The following is a 23,430-nucleotide window of genomic DNA, read 5'->3' as shown; positions in this document are numbered from 1 at the left end:
GCTCCCATTCACCTGAATAATTTTTGGTTCCATTTGACTGGAGTTGTGGGCAAGGGAACTTTGATGCTTTTTCTGTCATATCGCAGGCCTCCCTTGGCGGAAAGGAACAGCACACCTTGCTTCTCTCAAAGTCAGTGGGGGTTTTGCCATTAGCTTCAAGGGAAATAGGATCAGTCCATTGTATTCTTCGTGCAAAAGAACAAATGAGTCACGTCTTGTATCCATACCTGATTGCTCTTGCCTAGGAGACAGGAGGTCACCTTCATTCCTCACTCTTCATCTCAGGGTAGCACTGCGCTTGCCTCTGCCAATACACTCAACTCAGATTTAGTTCTGAGTCATTTGCAAACCCTAAATTCCCATTGTCTTCAAAGGACATTTGGATTACAAAGAACACTGAGTTTACTCAGGCTGAAAAGAAATTGAAACATATGAAATTGACACACCTACTAGAAGAGTTTGGGAAGGCAGAGGCTGTTTACCCTAAAGACAGAATGAATAGGGGGGATGTGATAGATGCGCCCACAGCCTGGAGGATCTTCGATTCTTGCTAGTTCAAGATTGAGGGGAAACTCTACTCCATTGACAAGAAGCAAATTCAGAATGCTTAAAATCGTTGCTCTTTTTTCATTTGTAATTAGATTGTAAAGTTAAATCTATAAGATATCACAGATACCAGGATCATTGTAATGTTCAGATAGATATTGGACACTTTTATTGGAAGTGGGCATATCCAGACTTACTTAGCAACAAATTGTAGAACATGAGAGATAATTCAGGGCTATAAACCCTCTAACTCTTAAGAAAGTAAGCCACTGTCTAAGTGTTGAGGATTAGGAGCACTTTATTTTTCACAGACGTAGGTGATTCTGTATCTGTCCAAAGGCAGTTGAACCTTCTTTGAAGGATCTGGTATTGGCTGCTCTCCAAGGCAGAACACCAGACTAAATGGACCTCTGGTCTCATCTAATAGGGCATGTTCTACAGTCCTATAAAGTGTAACGACAGCAAATTAATAGAATAACCAGAAGATTCAGTGAGGATGGCAGGGCTCTCATAGGAGGTGTCAGTCCTGGCAGAAGTCAGTTGTTTTATTGCAGTAAGCAAATCAGGCTGGATTCTCTCTGCGGTGCAATAACAACAGATTGGGGAGCATGCAAAGCAGCATCAATACATAAAAATTAAACCACTTTTAATACACAAAGCTGAGTTTAGATAAATGCGGAACAGAGAAACAAAGGCACAATATTCTCTGAAAGTGTGGCCTTTTTATACTGTTTTGGAGACTAATTTACATACAAATAAAATGTCAGCTTATCCCATAACTGTCATGATAAATTGGAGCATTTAGACTTTTGCACGAGGTGCTCTTTCTGTGCCTTATTAAATTACAGGATCTTGGCCTTTTGCCAAGTGCCAGGGTGACGCGCTCTCTCCTGAAATACCTACAGGAGAGGGATATGGGCCTGGACATCAAGAGAAACCAGGTTCAGTCACTAGCCAAGAGCCCTGCCTGCATGTCACCTTGAACACCTTGATTTTTGCATCTCTCTGCAGATAATTTTATTTATCTGTAAAATGTCAGTGATGCTAATTTTCCTGTTTCACAAGCTTTGTTGAGTTTTAACAGGTTGCCGTGTTTACAGAGTATTTTTAGATGCTTGGTTGGAAGCTGGGGCAAAGCCTTTGCCTTCTTGGGCTCCCCTCATCCTGGTCTGGTGGGAGCAAGCTCTCTGCAGCAGGCTAGTGAGAAATGCAGAGGAGCAAACTGCCATGCTCAGGCACCCTTAAATAAAAGTAGTTTTATAATTCTTTATTTTTTAGTTGCAAGATACCATAACATTTTACCCCATGTCACCTCACTAGACAAATCACCTTTTGACTTCAGTTTCTCCTGAAAGTGTCTGCATGATTACCCCAGTAGTGAGCTTAAAATGAAATAAGTGCCTGGAAGTACGCTTAAATGATCTATTTTGAAATACCACTCCTGAAATCTCTGGAATGACCAAGCATCTGTTTTATACCCATAGAAAAGGTTAGATTTATTCCAGTGGCTAGATGACTACTAATATGTGCTGTGCTCTGAAGCATATGGTAATAGAAAAGATCGTTTTGAATTAATTTGATGTGAATTAATAAGAGACTTATTTGATGAGAGTTGTTTGAAGGTGATGACACTTTGTAGCTGAACAAGATTTAAGATGTCCAAAAGTGCACCTTTTGAGATTTGAGGATGATCAGTGTTGGGAAAGTAAATGTAAATGGGAAGGAGCAAGCTTGAACAGACCGCAGCTTTTTTTCACTTGTCTCTTTGTTGTAAACTTTGTGGAAAAAAAATTGCAAAACGCTCTTGGCAAATTGGTGATCGGGGACCAAACTGAAGAGTCTGAAAATGCAGAAAAGGAAGAGAGGAGGTGAAAACCAACTGTGTTTTGCTAGAATACTGCTCTACTGGTATGACATATAAGGCATTATTTTCTCCTTGCATTTTCTAGATTGATGAAGCTATCATGTCAGTGGAGCAAAAGAGCATAGAATATCAAACAGATGCATTTTGACCAAATACAATGTCTGATCCTGCTAAATTTTACTGATATGAGGAGGCATGTTCTACTCTAAGCAATCTCAGGTAGGAAAGAGCGGCCACACAGTTTTAGGGCTTGTAGGGAAAGTCCTTTGGAATTAGTTTGTCGCATGCTTAGAGCTGTGGTGTCCCCTGTCTTGTGTGGTGTATTTGAAGACACTGGTGCTAAAGTGGGAGGAGGTGGTCTTGTTGAAGAGGGAGTTGCTTCTCATTAACCTTATTCTGCCATCCCATGGTTTAGGGCCTGATTCTTGAGTTCCTTACACAAAACGAGTTGTTCTTCCCTTTCCTTCTCAGCAGGGAAAAGTTAGGACCATGTCTCGGTTGTTTTCAGGCAGGCTTGCTCTGAGAACCGCAAGCAAAGCTGGGAGAGAAGCATCGTGTGTGGCTGCCTTTAGCTCTGTGTCCTGTCCAGAGGCAGTGGGGATGTGAAGCTGTACACATCTCTCTGACATTTTACCGTTCAAGTATCCACGAGGGAAGGGGGAAAGACGGGAGCTTTAGCCAGTCCTGAACCACAGTGTCTGAGTCTGGGGGTAGTTTGCATCTAATGAAATCTAATTTTCAGTGAAGGCAGGAATTTCACCTGGAGTTTCCAGTGTATTCACGGATTTTTTATTTTTTTTTTGAAAATGCTTAAATTAGAAAACATACAGGTCTTTGAACTGTGGGCTGTCCTGATTAGCTTGTTAACTTTCTGGTTGTGCTCAGCGCAGGTCCGGGCCAGCCCGGCGGGACGGGCTGCGGCGGAGGGCTGGGTGCCGGGTGGCTCCCTAGGGATGGAGCCTGTCGCTGAGACGGTTTCCCAGAAATTCACTCTCTAAGACAGGAGATTTCTGGCTTCAGAGCTCGTGTGCCTTACAGCTGCTCGGCTGTTAGATGGAAAGTGGGGAGGAGGCTCCAGATTGCTTAGGACTTGATGTGCTTGATAGAAGCCGACACTTTGAACACTTAAGGGTTTTTTATATAAGGCACAGCAGACAGTCTTTGTAGCCTATTTATGTATAATAAGATGGGTTTTGTTTTGCGCCTTGGGTTTTCTTTTTTTTTTTTTTGCTCTGAAAGAAAAAGGGAAAAAAAAAAAAGGAGAGAGAAATTAAAACCACAGCAGTATTTTCCCATGCGGCTGTAGTGAGTATCCTGCGATCTCACATGATCGGCTGTCCTGGTGGGGTGGAGTGTGGGAAGGTGTCAAAATATGTCTCTCAATTTTATTTTTTTTTTTTCTTAAAAGGGAAAGCCAGATGAGTGCCAAAAGCCTTGTTCTCTTCTCTAGCCCTGCAGTAACAAACTACATGAGTGTATGTTATTAAGATGATAAGATTAAATTTCTTGCTACTAACGTGCTATCACAACAGCAAAGGGGGAAAAAAAGATCTTGAAAAAATTATGAAAATTAGTCTGACGGTCTCCTTTTAATAATAAGATCACTCCCAACCCCAACAGACAGTGTAGGCTGGAATTCCACAGGGCTTTTTTGTGGTCCTAATGATTTTAATAATACTTTGTGCTATGTAGCACCTTTCATTAGAGGATCACAAAGTGCTTTACAGTCACTAATTAATTAAGCCTCACAACACTCCTATGAGATAGGTAAGTATTAGACATATATTAAGCTGAGACACTGAGAGTTAATGATTTTTTGCTGCATTATTCTGGCAAAATGATTGATGTTTAAGCGCCGTATGTGTGCTATATGTCTGTGTGTGGGTGTGTAATATATATGAGTGTAAAAGTATTAATTTTACTATCCCTTAACAAAGAGGTCCTACTTGAGCCTGTTGAATATAAATGCATATTTTCATTTAACTTTTTGTTGCTGCAGCATATTGACTGATAATATCACAGCCTTCATAGACCCTTGACTCAGTTTGCTCTTCGTGTGCTTATTCAAAGATTAGTCAGTGGCATCTCACAAAATTCAGACATCTTTCTAAATGTATTATTCTGTTTAAAAGAGCATATGACTAAGACTTGACCTAAACCTGCAGTGCAAGCACAAGGCAGCAACCATACTGTTGCAATAGGCTTTGATGACAAGTCATCAAGTTCAATAAAAGTAATGAGCAGCAACAATGACCCATTGCGGGAGCTGATGATCATCAGGTAATTAGCCATTATCTTCACCACGCATAAGAAACTATTGATTACCAGAATTTGCTTTTTCTTTTTATTTTTTAAAAGAGGTAGAGTAGTCACTATGGTAGTTCATTGTCCCCAGTTACAAACTGATTTTAGCAGAAGTTTCCACTTTTTGCTTTCAGAGATAAACTGATGCGAGTGATTGTTGAACAGAAAAGTCGGTATCTCGCAGATGCATGAATTGTGTACAGTAGCCTTGGCTGGTGTTGAGGGAAACTATATATAGCTATTAGTATTATTTCCACTTTAAAATAACTGAGGGTGATCATATCAGGTGAAAAAAAACCCACATGGTTTAAAGGTAATTTCAGCGTAATGAAAATAAGACACTAAACCCTGGATTACGGGAGCCCAAAGACGAATTCTGCAGCCTGGACCTTATCCAGGGTTCCCTCAGCTCAAGAAGTCTCTTCATTCACATCAGGCTTAGTAATTCTTTTATTTTGGGAAGATCACTGTTTCCAGTGACAAAAAGGTAGTTCAGTCCCAACGGGTGTTCATGTTCATAACTTGCCTCTTCACTAATAGCCGACAAATGTTGCTTATTACTGTGATGGCATTTTTGAGATGTGGATAGTTGTCCACTTAAAGTAACACCCCAAAATTCGTGGGGACTCAAGTGGGACACGAGGCAGCCAGCAGATGATAACATTCAGTTGCTGACGGCAGAGCCTGGATGTGAACCAGTTATTTGTATTCCTTTATCCATCCCACTAGGCCAGTCCCATTACGATGCACAATATCTGTTAATATATCTGATATTTCAGGCCGCTTTTATTTTTTACAGCATATATCCACCTCATTTTCAACACTTACTTTAAACTTTTTTTTTGTGAACATCACCGCTGAGATAATTTTTGTCTCTCTTTCTGTATGTGTGTTTGTGTGTGTGAGTGTGCAAGAGCATGTGTCTTTCTAAGGAGAAGGCAGCAATGGGATTTCTCATGCTCGATGGAGGTAGAGAACAGCAGCCACTTCTTGTATAGCTCTCGCTAATATATGCATGTGAATGTACAATAGGCATGAAAATGTTTTTAAGTAAAAACCATATTTTGAATGCATAATTTAGGAAGGAAAATCTTTTTTTGTTTTGTTTTGCAGATATACAGATCAGCTCTCAAAATGTCTTCTGTGTCTTCCGTGCATCTTCTAAGACAATTGCATTAGCCCGCCTGCTAGTTGACTAATAGAATTAATAATTGTAAAAAGCACTCTAAAGCCACATGCCTTATGAAGTCAATGCTGGGTATGATTTTACAAGTATGTGATCCATTTTTTCAAGTGAAATTGTTAACTGAAAACGTTCTTGGCACACAATAAAATATTGTGCAACCTGTTATTTGTCTTAGAGATAATAATTTCAGAGTGGCTATATTCTTTCTATATCTAACTTATGACTTGCTAGGGGATGGTTTCTTCGATTTAGGAGTATTGCAAATGTAGTTTTATTTACATAATATGTCTCTGAAAAATGATAGTGGTGGAATTTTAGTGACAAAAAAAAAATACTGTGTCTTTTCTTACCGTCCCCTGGAGTGGATATCAAGCAAATATATGACAGATGATTTTTCAAAAGCTAAAAGAAAAAAGAGGGTAAAATACTTTTAAATTCAACTTAAGAAAGTTTTTATATTTAAATCAATGTTATCTTCTTTCCTTTTTTTCTCCAAGCGTAGAATACTGCATAAAAAGCTCCATTAGGCAGATAGGGGGTTTCCCCCCTCTCCCCTCTATTAACAGGCAGGCTCACAGATATGTCAGGAAAATTTGAACCTCAGTATCTAGATCTGGAGTACTGTCTAGTTAGCCTGTATCCAGTCCAAGTTTTCTTTTCTTTGCTTTACAGGGATTTTTTTTTTCTCTCCTTTTCTCTGACTTTCTTCTGTCAGTTGCCATGAAGATAGCAAAATCTCTAAACTTGCCTTATCTGCCAAAAATATCTGTAACAAAAACATTTTAAAACATTGCATTTAGTCTTGTTTAATTTTGACTGAGGTAACAGTCATGATGTTTACTTTCTCGATTTCTGATTTTTCTTCACTGCGTAGTCAGGACTCCTTTCTCTGACCTCTAACTGCCATGAATTGCATTTAAACAGAAGTTATTTTAAAATTCGTTTGGGATGTGTAACCAGGAGAAAAATACAGACTTAGATGAACACCTACCAGGGATGCTCGCAAATATTTTTAGTGTGTGTTAACCAAGAGCATTCATGAAGTCCCACAGAGAAGCAGTAATGCTTCGCCAGGCTAAGGGCTATCTTTATACCTTGAATTATATATGTGCGCATGTTGTTTTAGTAGGCTGAGTCTGTATTTTAATAGTTCTCTTACCACAACAGGAAATCTTCTTTTCTCTTAGTTCTGAGTGACTTCATGGTTCAGAAGTTATCAGGGAAAAAAACCCAAACAAAACAACAGTAGAATTCAGTGCATACATATCCTGGTAGGTGTGGTTGACATTAAAGAGAAGACACTTGGTTCCCAAGCGTGTGTGTCTTCTACAGTAAGGAATCACAGTAGGCATTTAAGAAACCTATTAAGACCACACGGAGTGTCAAAATTTGTGTAACACGAGCTGGCATCCTGTGTGAAAGCCGTCTTACTGTAGCCCATGCTGCTTGTGGATCAGCTCAACCACAAAGACAACAGAGCCAGCCCAAGACACAAGTTGAACACTTCCCCTAAGAAGTTGTCTGTTTTTATCAACATAGCATACAGTGCCCTTTCATGTGGAGCAGATGTAAATAAGAGGATGTACAGACGCCTGTTCTTTTATTTTTAACCTCCGTCCCCAGCCGTACTTCTCAAAGTACTGTTTTGAGAAGGTCATCCGTGGCTTTTAAAGGTCTGGATGCAGCACCATTTGGAGTGTATCAGTGCTGCTCCCAGAATCGCCAGGTGGTCCTCCCTTCGCAGAGCAATATATATCTCCAGTGCCTCCGTAGGCCCTGGCTGGCCTGGGAATGGGGGCTCAGGGTTGAGTCTGGAGCTCGCATCTCGTGTGTGGTACTGCCGGCTGCTGCCACCAGACCACACGCGATTTGGCAAAAAGAAACATTCATCATTGTATACAGCGTTGGCAAAGATAAGAGCATAGAAAAAAGTTGTAGCACATCTGTCTTCTGCCCATAGCTAGCATGTGAACACAAATGGATCAAACCAGCTGGTGATGAATATCAAATCCAGAACCACGCAGTGGAGAGTGCAGGGAAGTTTCATATGTAGATTTTTTTTCCTAAGTAGGCTGGGGAAGGTGAAGATACGTAGCGGATGCAGAATTTGGCTTACTACCTGCATGGTCTGATTATTTGTTCTTCCATAATCTCCCTAGTTCAGCCGGCAGCTAGCTAACTCACCGGTGCCAGACTCCTCCTTTCTCTCTGGTCCTTATTGCTGTCTTGTCTCAGCTTTCTTAACGGGATCCTGAAAGTGTACTTGCAGATTTAGCAATAGTGGCTATGTCTGCAAGGAGGACTGAGCAGAGGAAGGTTCGGCTGTTTAGATCCATGTGGATTCCAGGTGTTTTCAGGGTAGATCCCAACTCAGCCACACAGCAATGTCAAATGGCTGGATCCCGGCCTGTAAAATTTTATTGACAGTGGTTTTCATAATAAAGTTAGTTTCTCTTTGTTTGGCAAATAGAACTAATTACATGAATAATGGACTGTGGGGCCAGACTCTAGAATATCCATATAATCCTGTTTGAAGTTTATGGGCAGTAGGAAGGGGAGCTTTTGCTATAGAGAAACTGATACCTGCCTAGGAAAAATACTTGCTCTAAAACCTCAAAGTTACTTACTTTTCTGAATCTCTTTCCTTCCTAATAACTTAATTAAGTGCTCCTGATTATGTCTTTTAGGTGTATTTTTGCAAAGCTACATATATGTAGTTGTACAGTGCATGAACGTTAGACTGCAAAAGTTTATTTTGCCCCTTATTTTTAAGAATTATTTTAAAGGAAGCACTAATTTAAAATGATTTCTGCCAGACCTTTATCTTCCAAAAAGACAGTGAAACTTCTAATTCACTCACTCTGATGGCAGTGTTTTTGTAGGCTTTTAGTTAAGTTCAGTCTCAGTGTGATCATTTTTTAAAATGTAAAATTCCAGTTTACTGCATAGTCTAAAAACCTGTTTGACAAAAGTTTTCTGAAAAGTTGATGTATTCATATAGTTCAGAATGCTTTAAAAAGTGCCAGGTTTATAATCTGTTATATATCTTGAATAATTCTATAGGGTTTTTTTGCCTTTTTTTTTTTCCCCTTTTTTTTTTCTTTTTCTGTGGTAGATATGGTCCGGAAAAAGAACCCCCCTCTAAGAAACGTTGCTAGTGAAGGTGAGGTACAGACCCTTGAGTCTACAGGTACTGAAAGTGAAGAGTCTGGAAGGAAAAAAGAATTTTCCGCAGAGCAGATGCAAGAAAACACTGACCAGGGTGATGCGGCAGAGTTAAATAACAAGGAGGAGCTTTGCACGCATGTCCAAGAGCCATCTTCCAGCATTAAAAAGGACTTGAAAAGCTCAGTGCTGAGTGAAAAGGCTGGCTTCAATTATGAAAGCCACAATAAGGGAGGAAATGTTCCATCCTTCCCTCATGATGAGGTGACAGACAGAAATATGCTGGCTTTCTCATCTCCAGCTGTTGGGGGAATCTGTGAGCCCTTGAAGTCTCCTCAAAAATCAGATGCAGATGACACCCAAGATGTGGTCTGTACCCCGTCAGGAGATGCAGCGGAGACAAATGAGGAGCATCAGATGTCGCCAAAAGCTTCAGATGAAACAGTGCAAGTGCAAAGTGGTCAAACTGATGGCCAAGGCTCAAGCCCGGTCCCCATGGCCTCAAAAAACCCACAAGTGCCTTCAGATGGGGGTTTAAGGCTGAACAAATCTAAAGCAGATTTGTTGGTAAATGATAACCCAGATACGGCGCCTCTGTCTCCAGAGCTTCAGGACTTCAAATGCAACATCTGTGGATACGGTTACTATGGGAACGACCCCACAGATCTCATCAAACACTTCCGCAAGTACCACCTAGGACTGCACAACCGCACCAGGCAGGATGCTGAGCTCGACACTAAAATTTTGGCTCTCCACAACATGGTGCAATTCAGCCACTCCAAAGACTTCCAGAAAGTCAACCGCACTGTGCTTTCAGGAGTGCTGCAGGACATCAATTCCCAGAGGCCTGTCTTATTAAATGGGACTTACGATGTGCAGGTTTGTATTTTCCCAGCCTCCCCGCTTCTGCTAACTGCCTTCTCAACTGCAAAGTCGGTTGTTCACAAAGCCTCTGCTGCCTACGCAATTGAAGTATTTCATATAACCTGCTTAAGCCTAAAGAACCGTTTTGGTCTATTTTAGCCGGCCTTTCTGCAGGTCTGCTGAGCGTCTTGTACAGTAGAGGAGTACTTGGCTTTTTGACCAGTGATATTTCTGTGTACGATTTAGTCGTTGTGGTAATCAACAGCAAAAGATCTTATTCAGCAAACAGGCAAATTGCTGAATTGGTAATCATATCTGAAGGATTCGCTGTCACGGAAAGAAAAGAGCAAATAATAGTGAAAAATAACAGCCAGCCAGACAAAAGACAGCAGCTGGAAATTAAAAATGTAATCCTAAATTATCAGCTGCCGGGAGTCAAGATTTGGCTTATTGATTCTTTATTAAGATAAAATAAATGGCAAGTCTTGGCAACTCTAAAGTTGTCTGGTGCCAGAAAAACAGGATACACAATGGGTATTTAAAACATTTCAAAAAGTAACAGTAATCCACGCCGTCCTTCACATTAGCGCGCATGCAAGGAAAGGACTATTGCCTCAGTCGTTTGCTCATCTAGTTGGAGCAGGGAAAAAACTACAGATACTGCTGTAAAAAATAAATTTAAAAAAAAAAGGATCATGTTTTTACCATGAAAGCGTGGACTGAAAAGGTTTTTCATGGAGCCGCTGCTCCATGAGTAGTATCATGAGGAGTATCAGCTAATATTTAATTAGTTAAAAAAAAATGGTGCAGCTTAAAAAAAAAAAAATCCTCTTGTGAGCGAGCTGAGAGATGCGGTAGGATACCTCAGTATTCTATGATATAAAAATTCAGATTTTAAGAAAAAAAAAAAGTACCAAAGTTTGCATACAAAATGAGTTCAAATGGCCAGCCAATTTCAAGTTTGAATAGGACATGATGTCCCACCTGGTATTAATCACCAGACAAAACTCAGGCTATGTTAAAATAAAGAGGTAGAAGGTGGAAAATATTTAATAATGCCTGCACAGACTTCAGGTATAGGAAAGAAATTTTGCAAAACAAGTTAAGATGGCTAACATCTAACTTCAAGTAAGAAGCTGGAACCGAAACACAAGTCAGGAACTTGAAGCTTTTAAAGTGATTTAAACTTTTCCTCTTTTTTCAGAAACTGTACCACTTCTTTGAGGAGCAGCAAATCAAACTAAGGTCGTTACTATGCATAAAAGCTGCAATCTTTGAACTGCTGTCTTATTAAAAGATCACTTCACTGTCTCGTGTCAGACACTCTCTCCTGTCAAACTGTGATTAGAAAGCAAATACGTGATTTAGTTAAAAGAGGTTAGAAGTGAATAATGTCAGAATGTGAAATGATGGTTTATAATTAGCACATAGTATGATGTTAATACCTGGATTTCCTGCTATAGTTTCAGTTTGCTGACTCCGGGGACAGCATCTTAGAGCAACTGATCCATGCTGTCAGGAAGACATTCAAACTGGAACAGCTCAGGCATACAGTATAGAGGAATTTGAGTTTCTAAACACACTTTCATTTCCTCCAAACAATTGTTTCGTTAGGTCCTTAGTTATTTATAGGAAAGTTTATGCTTGATTAGAATGAGCTGGACACTTTTCCTATGCAGTGTGTTCAGAAATAAAACAGATGTGTGAGCTATCTCAGTTTGAACTGATAGAAGTAGAAATAAAACAGCTGAACCTAGACTATACTTGTCTACTAAGCCCTGGCAGTAAGATACTGCAGGGGAGACAAAAAGCGGTAGGAAACAGCCCATAGATAATCTACTTAAGATCAGTCTTTTCTCAGACGAAAAACATTTTCCAAAATAGAACAGACAGCCTATACAATGTTGGCAATTTATTTTAAAGAAAAAAAAATTGGATCTGGAAACTTAATTTTTAAGAGTGCTAATTTTCCCTGCCCAATTTGGGAAGAGAAGATTAAATAAGCTTTTGTGCCAAATGCCATACTTCATCACTTGCACATGCACCAGATGTTGATCCAGAACATGTCAGAAGATAAGTAACTGATTAATACTTTTATGCTTTCTCCTCCCCCACTCCCGATACAGAGCAGCTTTGTGAGATTCATAAACACAGTAGAAGAACGTTTGAAAATCCCCTTTGCACCCACACATGTTTATATTGCTACTACGTCCATTTTGGAGGGGATTTTTCTCAGGCGTCTGAACGGCTGGCATGTCCTGCTGCATTGGGGGATCGTATCGATTTGAGCTCTGGTTAAAATCGGTTCAGTCAAACTCTGGTGTAACATGGAGAGGGAACTGAACCTGAATAATTGGTTCATCTAAACAATATTATTTTGTATAGGTATTGGGCTAAAGGAAAATAATCCCTTTGTAATTAACTTGAAATAGTAGTGGACTGGGCTTAAGGTCTGATTTATTGATCCCCTTGCACTTAACAAACTGTTCTGTTGTGGCTGGGGTGGAAGTTATCGATGGATTTATGGTCTCAAGCCAGGGAGCTGGGCGCAGAAGCCAGAGGATGAAGATGACTGACTTTGATCTGGCTCACAGCGGTCAGTCGCAGACCATGGTATATGAAGATTTGTAGTCGTGAGGGATGCTATGGAGCCCTGTAATTTGCATTCATAACAAAAGCAAACAAAAAGCAATGGAAAAAAGTCTGAGTGCAGAAAAAAACAGTGTCTGCTATGCTATCTGCGGATAGGTAGGGACGTGGTCCCTTTGCCAAGGGCTGGGAAGAAAGAAATTAAATGCATTTTTGGACTTAGACTACAGAAGTGAAGTCTGTCCTAGAAAACTTAACCCTCTCCCTCAACAAAAACCCGCCACCCCCCCAACCCTAAACCCAGCTTTTAGTTGGGTTTTTTTTTATTACAGTAAGCAAAACAGTAGGGATACACATTTGGCTTCACATCCAGGTATGCAAATGTTGGGACTGTGTTCTGTAGTACCTAAGGAGGATTTGGCTGGGAACTGTGTAAGTAATCCAAGCTTTCTGGCCTTACCGCTGTGTAGATTTTTACTTGATTTGAATATTTAATCCAGCAAGATTCATTTGTCTTCTTTGAAAATGTGATTTTGTTTTGAAATCTCCTGTACTCTTTGTTCCCATTTTCTTCCTCAGACGTTTTTGGTTCATTGAATTATAATAAACTCCATAGGACTGGGTAAAATCACTGAGCTGTTTCTGGGAGATTAACTTTCTTGCCAGTATAGATTTCAGAAAACATTTGCTAGCGCATCTCTGGGTTCCCAGATAATGTGTTAATCAGCTTTATTGCTTTTATCAGAATAATATTTGAAGTGAGTTCAATGCATCGACTTTTGCTGATGCCCCTCATTACTTTTTCTTCACATTTAGTTAATTGATCAATATCTATAAGCAGTTTTGTCTTGCTGGATGTTTTAGCCTACGTATGTCTTTGTGGACTTGCCTAAAGCAGTAGACTTTAGACTGGATCTAAAGACTTCACTTAAAGTAAAATTCAGGTGACTTAACATCTATGATGCTGAAAACCATTGCTGTGCTACTCTATGATTAAGTCTGCTTCTGTGTTTGATCCAATGACGCTTTAATGTAAAGTATGGAAAGGTCTGGAGACTGGCAAGTAGGCAGGAATCTTTTTCCTGTTCCCAAATTTTTTTATGTGTAGTGAGTGGGACAGCTTCAACAGAAAGACTGGAGAGTGCTGTCTTCCACATATCAGCTTATAGCTAAGGGGTAGGACATTGCCAAAAGAGGGAGAAGAAGCGGGCTTGGATCCCCTCTGACAGAGCAAGGAAAGGAGCTCACTTTTCCTGTTTCCTGAACAAGTGTTCAAGCCATTAGGCTATTGTATAAAAGGGAGCATGACCCCATTTCCTGATACATTTTAAAAGAAAACAGTGTCCCTCAAAGAAAGGACGCAAATGTCTGCATTCAGGTGAGGGTTTCAGATGGCATGTCCCAAGGGAGGAGGGTCTTCATGCAGCCGTGAATAAAGACATACTGCAGTGCTCAGCAGTTCTTACGGTTGACTCCAGGCAGCTTCACATTGTGTGTGCTACCTTTGAGGAGCTTCCTGCTCAGCACGGCCCTGGTTCTGGAACTTATTGTCACAGGCCTGCCTCCTCTTATGTTCAGCCATTAAAGAGATTCAGACTCCTGTCTAAAAGTACTGAAAAGTGATATTTTTTTTTTAATCCAGCCCTCTCATTTTGATTGTTTCATGGTTTTTGATACTAGAATGCCATGTAAAATAAGAAGACAAATTTCTGAAAAGCCATGGACTGATAAAAACCATCCAAAAGTTTCTTGATTTCATTTCAATGAGCCCAGGAAAAAAAAATAAATTACATTATCTAGCTATCCCACAGACTAATGAGAGATTGACGGCAGATTTTTTCTTTCATGGTTCTAGACATCCAATTTTGTAAGAGTTTTCCTATGCCACTCAGCCTAATCCTTTGTCATATATGACTACGGGTAACAACTTTTTCAGGATTTTCACAGCAACTGAGAGCCCTTCTGGATGTCCAGCTACCAGGCTGTTCTAGAAAGTGTTCTAGAAAGTGGCAGAAGTGCCTACGCATGCAGAGTGTGTAAAGCTCTTCCTTTGTCTCCTTTATAAATCAGTGGTGAGCTCCATGTGCCTACATAAACTTACATATGTGTGTTTTTTAGCATTCTGGATTTCAGTATATCAAATCTGGCAGCTTTTCTGTTCTCACTTTGGAAGTGTGTGACTAGTAATATAACTTATAATTAAAGTCTGGTCTAACTAGGATTCAGTTGAATGAGAACCAGTGGTTTTATTATTAGTAGTGTCTGCTTTTTATCCTCCGCTTTTATATTAGCAGTTTGATTGAATATGAAGTTGTGAAGGTAAGACTAGAAAAACTGCAGAGGGTCTGTGAAAAACTGTAGAGGGTCTGTAGGGGTACAGATGTAATCAGCATCCCCTCTCATGTTTAAGGTTTCCTCTACATTTTTGGTGGTTTTGGCAAAGGGATTCTTACAGATATGGTGAGAATCTAAACTGGAGGCATAGACCAGTGTAGCATTTACTATTGTATTAGTCACAAATCAAACCTTCTTAAAGTTCACCTTTGTCATCAAGTGGGCTTCCTATAAGGTGGCATGGATACATAACTAGTTGTTGTGAGTAGATGAAAACATGTATGGGAATGAATTTCATTTTCCTCACATGCTTAGACAAATGGATCCAAATTTTACATTGTTGGTCTTACTGACTTTAGCTCAATTGTCCCAAAAACTGGAATTAGATCTAAATAAACTGACCCACTGTTGCTGGATATGATGTATGCTGATCTCTTAGACTCAATTGTGCCGTGCCAGATTTTGAAGGGTGTGCTAGAACAGAACTTGCATGAAAGTGTGATGTCCCAGAAGGCCCATTTAATCTGTCAGCCATGTTGTGGACTCTCCCTGGAGAAGTCTCTGTTTGAACTGAAGGCCATTAAGCTATCTTGGGTGTTGCACCTGCATGCGTGCGTGCGTACCTGTTTATTTTCAGTCTTATTTTTGGGTCGTGGTCAGGCTTGGAGACTGCCTTGCACACTGAGAGTCACACTGAACACAGGGGTCAGTCATCTCTTTTAAACCACGGACATGAAAAAGAAATGGTGGCAGGGGGGGAAATGGGTGGTGGTAAAACACACATATATATACATTCATATACACAAGCTTGTGTGTATGTGTAAACATATATGTGCTTCTTTTTCTTATCTGTATGTGCATAGAATCATAGAATTGTTAGGGTTGGAAGGGACCTTAAAGATCATCTAGTTCCAACCCCCCTGCCATGGGCAGGGACACCTCCCACTAAAGCAGGTCGCTCAGAGCCCCATCCAGCCTGGCTTTAAAAACTTCCAGGGATGGGGCTTCCAGCACCTCTCTGGGCAACCTGTTCCAGTGTCTCACCACCCTCATGGTGAAGAACTTCTTCCTAACATCCATACACATAGATATAAAAATATTATGTGAAAAAGCACGTATGGTCTTGTAGGCATCTGAATTCTGTATTGAGTGTAGCTCATAACTAATGATTTATATTATTATATGTAGTAGAAGTTCTTGATATCCTTTCTTTGGAGACATTAGCAAGTTTACTATTCAGAATTATATGCAGTGATTTACAGCATGTCAGCTGCTAAATATTAAATGCCTGGGAACATTTACTTGCTCTGTGACTGAAATGAGCTATTTTAGCCTTCTTTCAGTGAGAAATAGTCTACCCTCAAATTAGAGCATTCAGATGGGCAGTTTCTGTGGAACAACTGACATGATGTATATTCACAGCCTTCAAGGCAAAGTTGTTTATGTGTTAATATTCTTCATCTTTATACCAGGGATATCTGGTAGTCTTTGAAGAGAGGTTAATGAAGAAAGTTGGTGAGACTAGCAATAGTCACAGATATATTTAAAGATATAAACTGCTAAGCTAGCCCACAGAAATGATAAGAGCTCAAAAAATGAAGTTGCTGGGGAAAAAGGAAAGCAGCTAGGTTTTCTTCTGGTGCAAATCAGTGCAAGTTTGCCTCAAAGTCTGTGAGACTGTGTGAGTTTACAGTAGCCAAGGAACCGTCTGGAAATTTTATCTATACAGAGAGAGAACAGAAGGAATGGTGCTTCTTTTAGGTGCTAGATATTAGTCTACTAGCATTAGCTAGCAAATTAAGTCTTGATAAGTTCCTTACTTTTGTTGGTTTTGCACATCTGGTCTCCTGACCGTAATTTAACTCCTGTTATTGTTCTGTTACAGTCTTTGTCTTAAAAATACCTTTTAAATTCTAATGTCAGAACCCATACTGGCTTCAATGGCGAGAGAATAAATCTTGAGAGGAATACATTCATCTTGAATGAATGTGACCCAATAGTTTGCTTTCTTGTTTTGGTAAACACAAACAGCCCAGAAAGCCAGGAGTTTGCCCTTAGTGTTTGCTTCACTTCTGCAACATAGTTCTATCTACCAATAAGTTAATCACAGTGTGGTAAATAATCTTAAGAGTATACTCTGAAGATTGTCCTAGTTCTACATGCAGAGAGGGAGTGAGAGGGAGTGAGTTCTCCATAGTGGAGGTTAGAGAACTGGGTGGTGTTACACAAACTTGCATAAAAGCCAGGAATCTGTTCTGGCCTGCACGACATGAAGAACTTCATAAATGTGGGATGGTTAAAATGTTCTGGATGCTATATTGCACAAAGCAAATGAATAAACAAGAGCATTAGAAAATATTTTAGGATTAGAAGATTAAGAGTAATTGGCAAAGGCAGACTGGATGGCTCGGGAGATTGGTAAGGGATCTGGAGCCTTTCACCTCCTGATTAGCCAAAGATGTAACCCAGGTAATGAAAAAAAGAGGATTTATTAACGTTTGATGTTCCAATGCAGATAGTTAGTCTAGTTTCTAATCAGTCGTTGCAGAAGAAGCCAGGGGTCAAACACAGCTTTACCCTGTGCATGTAAGTCTTGCGGTTGAATCTCTTACGTGGATATAGGCCACTAGTTTCTGCTGGTGGAATTTTCTTCATGAAACGTATGATTACAGGAGCTGGCAGACTTTTCTTCCTTGGTAATTTTATTTTCTGTAGGCAGTATTTTTAAAATGCTTTGGTGTATAAGATTTAGAATTAAACTTTGAAAAGGAGGTGGGAGAATAGAGTAGGGTAGCATTTGGATCAAGGGCAGGTTAAAGACATTTAAAAAACCACACCAAAATGGAAAGTACCTCTCCTTGCTCAAGTCTGTGTATTCCATGAAATCATTGTTTTTGGTCTGACTAATTAAGGTAATGTAGACATATCTGTTGGAAACATATAGTGCAATTACACAGCTTTGTTGAAGTACTTGCCAACATGCTTTAGAAAGTACATCTTGAAACATTGTCAATTATTATGTTATCTTTTCTCCTCTTTCTGGCTATTTTTGGAAATGTGCGTGGTGGGTGAGGAGATAGCTTCGTTGTATTAACACATGAACTTCAATCCTTGCAGTAAATTCTTTACCAGTTTTCTAGATTTTGATAATTTTTCCCATTAATGAATGAACGTAATGATCAAAGTTTTGAGTTTCAGGGAGTCTTACTGTGAAATGTATTTCAGTTTAATCCCAAAGTGAAACATGGCTTTGAAGAGCAATTTTTGAAGCATATCAGTGCAACCATCTCAAGTGCAGTAATGGAGAACTCATTCCAATAGCTGTCTTCCTCTATACAGCGTAATACCAACTATATTGCCATAATTAAGGTGCTGCAGGAGTAAGTGGTATTCCCAAGGTCTCACAAGCAAGTGACAGTAAAGAACTAAATCAGGTTTCCTCAGTACAAACAGACTGCCTTATATGTTAGATTTTCTTTAAAATGAGAATTATGAAGAGGAATTTTCTTCTGTGCTTATTGAAGGAACTGTTGATCTATAGGTGCTCTTACATTTCCAGTGCAAGCTGTACCTCTTCTTGTGACTGCCACTAGTTATGTCAGCTGGCACTTTTGGACTCCACTGCTGTAATAGAATTGCAGAATTTTAGCATTGCTTTTGTTTAGCTCTTCTGCTTTATGTTGGGGAGAACTCAGTCAGGTCAAAGCAGGGGACTAGGTTTTGGTGTGATCAGAATGAAATATGGGAATGGATAGTAAAAGCTCTCACTTCTGATACCACGCAGAAATATGGATATTGATTTCTAGGGTAGGTATATATTTCTTTTCCCCTTTCTCCTTTTCTTTCTCCTTTATTTTTCATCTTTCTGGGGCAGGTCAGAGACAGCAGGAGGTTAAGGACAATTACCCCGCGAAGGAGTTTGGTGCCTCTGCATAGAGATACGATACGTAACTGAAAAATCTGAAACTCAAGCCAAGACGTGAGCAGAGTGCACGAATCCAACCTCAATGGTTCTGTGATTCTGCGAATCCGAACAGTTCTGCAAATGCGTAGGCTTCTTCCAAATTTGGCTGGCTGAAAGTTGAAACAGCTTCAGTTTATACTGTCACTTCAAGTGCTTCTCTCAATCTCTTTGCATGGAAACCAGTTTCTTCAGTTCTTTTTACCGGGTGACCCCCAAGGAGGCTTTCAGTAGGTTTTGTTATGTGTGAGAAATGGCTTTTGAGTGTAATAACATTAAGATAACCCCATGTTACGTTTCACGTACATGCTCTCCTAATAGGACACGTTGTTTTGAATTGTGGCAGGGAAATGCCAGCCCAATAATTGGTGATCGTGTGTCACCCCTCCTTTGCAACAAGCTGACACAAATAGTGTGAGAATACTTAGTTCTCTTTTATCCTCCTGTGATGCAGAGAAGGATGTAGTAGCATGGGACACAAATTTGCTATGTAGGCCACTAAGCAGGATTAACACAAGTTACAGAAATGTTGTGATTTACAGTCCATGGTATGAAATGCTAGTACTAATAATATGTTTTTCCAGTGTTCAGAAATAAAAGTAATTAGCAATGAATAGCAGCTGGGATTATTGTCACACAATTTCTAACTGGTGTCTACAGAGTGTCTGCAAAATAGGTTTGTTACCTGTAGGCTCTCTGAACGGACGGCTGAGAGTAATGGATGTATTTACTCATTAGAGCCACTTAAGGTAAAGCATTTTGGCCAGTTTTCTGTGCATGCATAGAACAAACATAAGTATCTAATTAAATGAGCAAAACCAGATCACCTTGCAACTTAGGTAATCACGCAGTGAGCTGCTGTTATTTTCTGCGTACCATAATTCCATCAGTGCTTTCTTTAAGTTATCTTTCAACACCTTTGAGACTTTGAACAGTGAAATGATGAAGTGGATGGTGACCTGAGTGCCAGATACTGTGGAGCAAGCCCAAATCGCACTGTTGTCAGTGGATGAGGCTCAGCATGGCTTTGCCTCCAGTTATTGCTCGCCATAAAATGAATAAAATATCTTCTGCAGTACAGAAGATCTGTAAAACATCCCTCTTCAAAGAACCTCTTCAAAACCAAATTCATAGCTTGATACCAGAACTTGGGAGCCCCAGTTTAAGTGAAAATGTTATTACAGCTAACTCCTAGCTGTTCGGCTGCCTGACTCACCATTGCCTAATGAAATATGTTTCCTAAACAAACAGAAAGCATTATTTAAGAAAAAGTTTTAACCAGTGTATGGGAATTGTGCTTTCTTAAAAAAAAAAAAAAAAAGGAAAAAAAAAAGGGAGGCTGAATAGCAGCAGCTCATTATATCATGGTTTAGCAACTCATTGACTCACTATACATGTTCAATTCTGATGGGATACAAAGGATAGCATCTCATTCTCCGAGCTAAATGGCTAAAAGGCATTTATATTATATGCATTTAAAAATGTTTACATTTCATGCTCTCTGTATGTCTGAGTCTTTCCGTATGGTGCGATACTGAATGAGCAGTGATCGCATGCTTTGTGGCACAGCTGTTGAGGAGGAGGAGAAGAAAAATAATTACACCATTTGCCTAATGCATTACAACTGAATCCTGCAGAAATGTAGTAATACACTTACTGGTTGGGAGAACTGAAATCTAACTCTGTGTGGAAATTTTATATTCCCTGTAAGGCATCTCTTAGGCGTAAAAGTTGAGAACATGGCACAAGGAAGCTTCCACCCATGTTTTTGACGTAGTGGTGTAGACTGGATGATGGCAAAGGAGTAAGATGTCTGGATTTCGGGTGTAGAGAGGAATTATCTTCTGGATGCTGTACACTGCTTACTATTCAGGAAAAGATGTAGAGCAGTGGTGACAGTTTTGTCAGGAGATTCTTTCTTTGGCCTTCAAACCAGTTGTACAGGAGCAGCAAATCTCCCCCTGATGTCACGGGCAGGTGTGGTGCACTCCTGGGAAGGGCAGGCCTGCCTGCTGTGAGAACTCGGGCTTTAACAACACAAGCCCTGGAAGCCTTGTTTCCTTCCTGCAGACCGTTTTGCTCACAGATCATGAGAACAGTTAAGTAGATCTACCTTTTTTTTTTTTTAAATAAAAAAAAATAGTGATGTCATGGACTTGGGTGTGGTAGGTTTCTTTGCCACATGCCATTTTTCTCCTGTAGTTTTTCCATCCTTGTTTTACTAAATTGAGCTCTGTGCATGAGAGGAACAGAAGATTTCCTTGGAGAATGTCTGCACTGAGTAATCTTTGAGAAAACCGGCTTTCGTTTCAGACATAGCCACTATGGCGGTGTTAAAAGGCATCCTGGTGGATACCGAATATTCCTGTAGGAACGGTCTTTATAAGAATTGGTCACACTCCGACCCAGCAAACTGAATTTGTTATTTCAAATTTAATTTTGGTTTTTAGGAAGCAATTCTCTCGGACTGTTAAGCATGAATATGATTAAAACATGTAAGTATATTGAAAGAAAAAGACTGAGGGCCCGTTCTTTTGTTCCACACCTGGTATAGATTCCCAGCAAAGTTGCCTGTCAGAGGGTTCAGGGATATGGGATTTGATGATTGCATCTTCTATCAATGACATGATTTAGTGAAGGAAGGAATAGTCCTATCAGGAAATTCTGAATTCCAGTCACATTGCATACACATGCCTTGGTTTCCCCAAATAAAAATATTTTGTATTCGTATGGAATATATATTCAGCTATGTGAAACATTTCAAAATCTTCAGCAACAAATGCTAAATATGTGAGGGTATATGTATGGTATCTTTCTACATTAGTACGAATGAAAATGGTGGTGACGGTTAATGAAAGAGGCTTATGAATCACTCTCCAGTTGTCTCTTTTTTCTTTTTTTCTTCCTTGTATTTGACTAAATCTACCGTGGAGCTAAAATGACTTCATTCTTTATTCACAGGTTACTTTAGGTGGAACCTTTATTGGAATTGGGCGGAAAACTCCAGATTGCCAAGGCAACACCAAGTACTTCCGCTGCAAATTCTGCAATTTCACCTACATGGGCAACTCCTCCACTGAACTAGAGCAACACTTCTTACAGACTCACCCAAACAAAATGAAAGCAGCCCTTCCCTCCTCTGATTCTGGTAAAACTTCAGAGAAAAACTCCAATAAATCCAGTCCTACTCTTCGACCATGTGATTCTGGAGACTTGGGGAAGTGGCAAGACAGAATCACTGTAAAAGCAGGAGATGATACACCAGTTGGATATTCGGTGCCCATCAAGCCAATAGATTCCTCTAGACAAAACGGTACCGATACAACCAGTTACTACTGGTGTAAATTTTGCAGTTTCAGCTGTGAATCGTCCAGCTCATTGAAACTATTAGAACATTACAGCAAACAGCATGGGGGAAGCCAGGCAGGAAGCCTTCACCCAGATCTGAATGATAAGCTTTCTAGGGGATCTGTCATTAACCAGAATGATCTAGCCAAAAATGCAGATGGGGAGTTAGTGACAAAGACAGAAAAGGGTGCGAGTGTGGCAAAAAAGAAAGACTTGACTAGCAAAGGAGCAGAGGACAGCATGGTGACAAGCTACAACTGTCAGTTCTGTGACTTTAGGTACTCAAAGAGCCATGGCCCAGATGTAATAGTGGTGGGCCCACTTCTCCGTCACTATCAGCAGCTCCACAACATTCATAAATGTACCATTAAGCACTGTCAGTTCTGTCCCCGAGGCCTCTGCAGCCCAGAAAAGCACCTTGGAGAAATTACTTACCCATTTGCTTGCAGAAAAAGTAATTGTTCCCACTGTGCTCTCTTGCTTTTGCACCTGTCTCCAGGGGTGACAGGAAGCTCTAGAGTCAAACACCAGTGCCATCAGTGCTCATTCTCCACTCCCGACGTGGATGTTCTCCTGCTCCACTATGAGAATGCACATGAAGCCCAAGCGTCTGATGTCAAACCAGAAACAAACGCCCTGCCAGGGGCAGAGGGGCCGCTGACGCTCAAGGAGAACAAAGAACACTCATGCACCAAATGTGACTTTACCACCCAGGTGGAAGAAGAGATTTCCCGACACTACAGGTACAGTGAAGTTTCAAATGATTAATGATAGGAACCCAAACAAACAGCCCTCCCTTAGTTCCTTAATTAAATGTCACCGTTCCCCAAACATTTGAGGAAACTGGAAATCAAAATAGGAATGCCTATAGATATAAATCTTTACAGCCAGGGTCTAATCCAACATCCACTTTGTTTTGGAAAACCACCAGCTAAGTTGGTGGATTTAATTATACATTTAAACCTGTGCAAAGAAGAGGGAGATTTGGATTTGTGTGCAGATGCTGAAGTTCCAGCATATTTGAGGTTTGGTCAACTATTTTCCACCCAGAATCTTTTAGGTACTATTTTAGTTTAGGCTTTTTACCAGAAAGCTGGCATCTTCATTCAGTAGGGGAACACAAATGCCTTTACTTTCCAAGATAGACTGTGAATCCTTTCATGCTCCGTAACAGTGCTTCAATGTACTACCTTTTTGTAGTATTTTCCATTCCCAAGTCCAGCAACGCAATAATTACTTTAAGAGCATTCCACTGCTGTTTTGGTGTTG

At 40.1% G+C, this 23,430-nt stretch overlaps 1 protein-coding gene across 5 annotated transcripts in view; it reads left to right on the top strand.

Moving 5' to 3' along the window:
• The window catches only part of TRPS1 (transcriptional repressor GATA binding 1), a 213,398-nt gene that overhangs the window by 34,090 nt on the left and 155,878 nt on the right, over positions 1 to 23,430 (top strand). For 2 of the 5 annotated variants that reach the window (XM_074577706.1, XM_074577707.1), the window contains exons 2-4: positions 5,828 to 5,986; positions 9,016 to 9,944; positions 21,775 to 22,904. In XM_074577706.1, coding sequence (XP_074433807.1) covers positions 5,950 to 5,986; positions 9,016 to 9,944; positions 21,775 to 22,904 — 2,096 coding nt within the window. In that variant the 5' untranslated portion in view covers positions 5,828 to 5,949. The remainder of the gene's footprint in view (positions 1 to 5,827; positions 5,987 to 9,015; positions 9,945 to 21,774; positions 22,905 to 23,430) is intronic. The other 3 variants (XM_074577710.1, XM_074577709.1, XM_074577708.1) reach the window with 3 other exon arrangements.

The sequence above is a fragment of the Larus michahellis genome, chromosome 2 (genome assembly GCF_964199755.1).
Source record: "Larus michahellis chromosome 2, bLarMic1.1, whole genome shotgun sequence".
NCBI lineage: Eukaryota > Metazoa > Chordata > Aves > Charadriiformes > Laridae > Larus > Larus michahellis.
This window is presented reverse-complemented; position numbering and strand designations above follow the sequence as displayed.